The 4,594-nt window shown below is 41.5% G+C and overlaps 1 protein-coding gene across 1 annotated transcript; it reads left to right on the top strand.

The window, feature by feature from the left end:
• Positions 1-2,270: 2,270 nt before the first annotated feature.
• On the top strand, positions 2,271-3,912 carry LOC122489831 (ferritin light chain-like). Its single transcript, XM_043592057.1, has one exon. The coding sequence runs from the start codon at positions 2,503-2,505 to the stop codon at positions 3,052-3,054; it is 552 nt and encodes a 183-aa protein (XP_043447992.1). The 5' UTR covers positions 2,271-2,502; the 3' UTR covers positions 3,055-3,912.
• Positions 3,913-4,594: the final 682 nt, after the last annotated feature.

Raw genomic sequence — 4,594 nt, 5'->3', positions numbered from 1 at the left:
CCTTCCCTTCTCTTCCAATTTTCAGAGTCTACATTCATTATCTTCACTTTCTCTATCTTTTCACTTCTTCTTTAAAAAAAAAGTTTATTTACTTATTTTGAGAGGGAGAGAGAGAGAGAGAGTGAGCAGGGGTGGGGCAGAGAGAGAGGGAGAGAGAGAATCCCAAGTAGGCTCCACGTTGTCAGTGAGGAACGCAACACAGGGCTTGATCTCAGGAACTGTGAGATCATGACCTGAGCCAAAATCAAGAGTCAGATGCTTAACTGACTCAGCCACCCAGGTGGCTATGTTTTCACTCCTAAACCCACTCCAGCCTGGCATCATCTACTGACACTTCTCTTGCAAAGATCACTGAACTCATAACTGCCAAAGCAAATGGTCAATTTGCAGTACTATCTTTGTTTCATTCACAGAGTTGATCATTCTTTTTCTCTCTCTTCCAGATTTTCTTCCAATTCTCCTAAAACTCTTTGTCAGTCTCTTTCTTGTAAGCCTTTCTTTTTATCTTATCTTTCCAGATGTTGCCATTACTCAGGATTCTGCCCTTGGCCTGCTTATCTTTTCCTTTGTATAATCTCTTTTCCCAGTTGCACTTATCCCCAAGCTTGAACTGTTACCTGTACAATAACAGTGAAATGTGGTTTTCCAGCCCAGCCTGCATTTCTCTCCCAAGATTGAGGTATTGTCTATTAACTTCTTCAAAGTCAACATGCCCAAATTCTACTCATGTTGTTTTAATGGCACCACCATCTCTTCAACACCCAAGTCAGAAACCTGGGTAACATCCTGACTTCTCTCTCTGCTTTCCTCCCACCCTTCATTCATTCAGGTCCTACTCCAGGAAGAGTTAACATCTTTTCTTTCAAATTTCTCACATAATATAGACTGGAGTTGCATTTTACTTGGCAAGGATTGGATCCCAAAGGTGATGAGCACAGTGACAATTGGGAGAGTTAAAATTAACCTGAAAAAATTTTGCTACAGTCTATGAAGGATTAAATGTTATAGGAATTTCCCTTCTATCATAAACTGCTAGAAAACCAGATAACCTATTTGAAACAACAGTGTCTAGACATTGGACAACAGGTTGTGCAAGATTGTAATCCCTGAGAGAAGGTAAAGAAAGAAGGAAAGATTTATCAGCACTATAGCTCATTGTCTGGAGGCAATTTCTAGGCTGTAGGGCAAGAAGAAGGAAAGTAAACAGAGCCTGATGATCTTGCTGAGGTGAAAGACAGAGATCAGAGTTTGGGGGAATCTGAGGTGTAGAGTACCAGAGTAAAGGGAGGTGAACTCCAGAGAGCTACCCAGGAGTCCCTTTGAGTCTTTGGCCGAGTACTAATCTGAGCATATGCAAGAGGAAACTCCCTAAGGCCTGGGAACAAACCACTCTAAAAACAGTAAGATAATCAAATGTTCAAAGTTCATGCAGGGCTAGGGGTGGTTTGTGTTTCCACCAGCCAGAACAGAGGCCTCCTGTTAGATAAAGTGCCTGCTTTTGTAGTGGGACTAACTTAGCTCTAGAATAATGGGCCTCTGTAGTGCAGTTCTTCCAGTGATGAATTCTTTCAGCTTTTCTGTCTGAAAACATTTTATTTCGTTTTGTTTTGTGAAAGATATTTTTGCTAAGTATAGAAATCTAGGCTGACAGGTTTTTGTCTTTGTTTTCCAGTACTTTAAAGTGATGTTCCACTGTATTACTGCCAATGAAAAATCTGTTCTCATTTTAATTCTTCCTCTCTATATAATGTGTATTTTTTTCCTTTTCTGCTTCTAAGATATTCTCTTTATCACTGAGTTTCAGCAATTTGATTATGATGTGCCTTGAAGTAGTTTTCTTCATGTTTCTAGTGCTTGGGGTTTTTTAAGTGCCTTGGACCTCAGTTTACAGTTTTCGTCAAATTTTGAAAAAGGTTCAGCTCTTACTTTTCTGAATATTTCTCAAAATGTTTTCCCCTTCTCATTCTGTGGAGGCTCAAATTATTATATATTAATCATTATATAATTAATATATAATGCAAATATATAATATATTCATATTATATAAATATGTGTATATTAATTATTACATGTTAATATAATCTGTATATAAAGCTACTTTAAGTTGTCCCACAGATCACTGATGCACTGTTCAACTTTATATTTCTTTTTTCTCTGTGTATTTCATTTTGAATATTTTCTTCAATCTCACTAATTTGCAATGTCTAATCTGCTATTAACCTCATCCAGCATATATTTTACCTCAGACACTGTAGCTTTAATCTCTACATTTGGACTTTTAAAAATATCTTCTGTCAGTACACCTGGCAGTCCCAAGGATCTGCCTCTTGCTTCAACAGTATTTGGATGGAACAGATCCAGGGACACCTCTTCTACCAGCCTCTGACCACCCTCCAACATGTTTTCTAGTCCCAACTTTCAGAGCCATCTTCTCAGCCACCCTCTGCCTCTGATATCAGCCAACACCCTATTTTGAGCTTAGCTCCTTATTACAGATCAACGATGAGCTGCCAGATTAATCAGAATTATTCCACTAAGTTGGAGACCGCCACCAATTGCCTGGTCAACATGCATCTGCGGGCCTCCTACACCTTCCTCTCTCTGGGCTTCTATTTCAACCGTGAGGATGTGGCTCTGGAGGGTGTGAGCCACTTCTACAAGTTGGCTGAGGAGAAGCGCAAGGGTGCTGAGCATCTCTTGAAGATGCAAAACCAGTGTGGTGGCCACGCTCTCTTCCAGGATATGCAGAAGCCATCCCAAGATGAGTGGGGTAAAATTCAGGATGCCCTGGAAGCTGCCCTATTTCTGGAGAAGAACCTGAACCAGGCCCTTTTGAATCTGCATGCCTTGGGTTCTGCCCATGCAGACATGCATCTCTGTGACTTCCTGGAGAACCACTTCCTAGATGAGGAGGTGCAACTCATCGAGAAGATGCGCAACCTTCTGACTAACCTCCGCAGGCTGGCTGGCTCCCAGGCTGGGCTGGGTGAGTATCTCTCCGAAAGGCTCACCGTCAACCACAACGAGGAGTCTCTGGAGCCCAGCAGCCTTTGAGGGGCCCCTTTGGCATCCCTCTGGCTCCAGGCTTGTGCCTGAGCCTCTCCCTACAACACCGGGCAGCTTTTTAACCATCCTGGAGCCCTCTCCTAAGCTGTGGCTGTGGACCAAACGGAAACAACAAAGCTTTTTGCAGCAGCTGGTGAAAAAAAATTTAAAAATATCTTCCATGTCTCTACTTGACTTTTTGAACATACACTGCCAGAGTCCAGCTCCAGCAGGTCCAGGGGTTCCCGAAGGATGAACAGCATCAGCAAAAGAGTGAAAATAAAACAAAACTAAAATAAAAAACAAAAATAAAAATGGACACAGACAACAGCAGTGTGTTGAACTGGCCGCTTTATTGTGGTAAACGTGCCATTATATTTGTTAGCAATTTCCTTGTAGCATACGTCATCTATGTTTTCTAGCATTACCTAATTTTAAAAATGTTCCTAAGTATAATCACCCTTTAAGGAATAACATGGTTATTTTCTCATAATGTTCCCTCCTGCCCTTTGCTTATTGATTAATTTCTTACATTATTTTCATTATGTATCTACATTTACCTATAATCTATAGAGCTTTGCTGTTTTCATGAAAAGGTCATCTATCTCTCAACACCTCAAATGGAACAGTTACAGGGACATGACCTCTTAGTTGTTTCCCCGAACCATTTGTGGTTTGAGGAACAAAAGTGTTCGCCTTGGTCCGAGGTGCCAGGAGGAGGCCAAGAGGGCCTTAGGAACCCACGCCTTGTACATTCTCAGAGAGATGATGCACCTAGGAACTAATGAACCATTCTGTACTTTAACCGACTAGGTTCAACCATCATCTGGAATGCCTCCTGGAGGCCAAGTGGGCCTAGGGGTTGGAGTAACTTGTGCCCATAGATACACTCCTTAGTTGCCAGAATGGGCTTTCAAATGCATGTGTCCCTCCTGGGCTTGCAAATGTATGAGGCTATCCTTCCTTCACATAGAGGAGTCTCCATAGGGGATGGCAAGGGTCAAATGTAGGGCCGCACAATTTCCTTGCGGAACCTATTTTCTTTTCTAATGGTTTGTTTCCCAGGGGCCTGTCGAGGACAGTTCCCCAACAGACAATTCCCCAAGTACTTTTATTAAGGCCAAATTACATACAAGCGGAGGACAAGAAGCTTCACTGTCAGTGGGCCGCCTTGAAGTCCCAGTCCGTTCACAGCATCTGTCCTTGACATCAGGCTGGGATAGCTAGGCTTCCAGCAATACACAAAATATCATTTTAATACTGTCTGCTAATTCCAACGTGTATACCAGGTCTGGATAGGCTTCAATTAATTGACTGTTGTCTCTGCAAAATGGTGCATATTTTCTTGCTTTCTTTGTTTACCTAGTAATCTTGATTGGATGGCAGACATTGTGAACTTTACCTTGTTGAGTGATGGATATTTTTGAATTTTTGTAAATATTCTTCAACATTGTTCTGAAATGCACTTAAGTTACTTGGAAATCATTTGATCCTTTTGGGCCTTGCGTTTAAGAGGTTATAGAATAAACTAGAATAGCATTTAGTTCAA

This window comes from Prionailurus bengalensis, chromosome B2 (genome assembly GCF_016509475.1).
Source record: "Prionailurus bengalensis isolate Pbe53 chromosome B2, Fcat_Pben_1.1_paternal_pri, whole genome shotgun sequence".
In the NCBI taxonomy this organism is placed as follows: Eukaryota; Metazoa; Chordata; class Mammalia; order Carnivora; family Felidae; genus Prionailurus; species Prionailurus bengalensis.
This window is presented reverse-complemented; position numbering and strand designations above follow the sequence as displayed.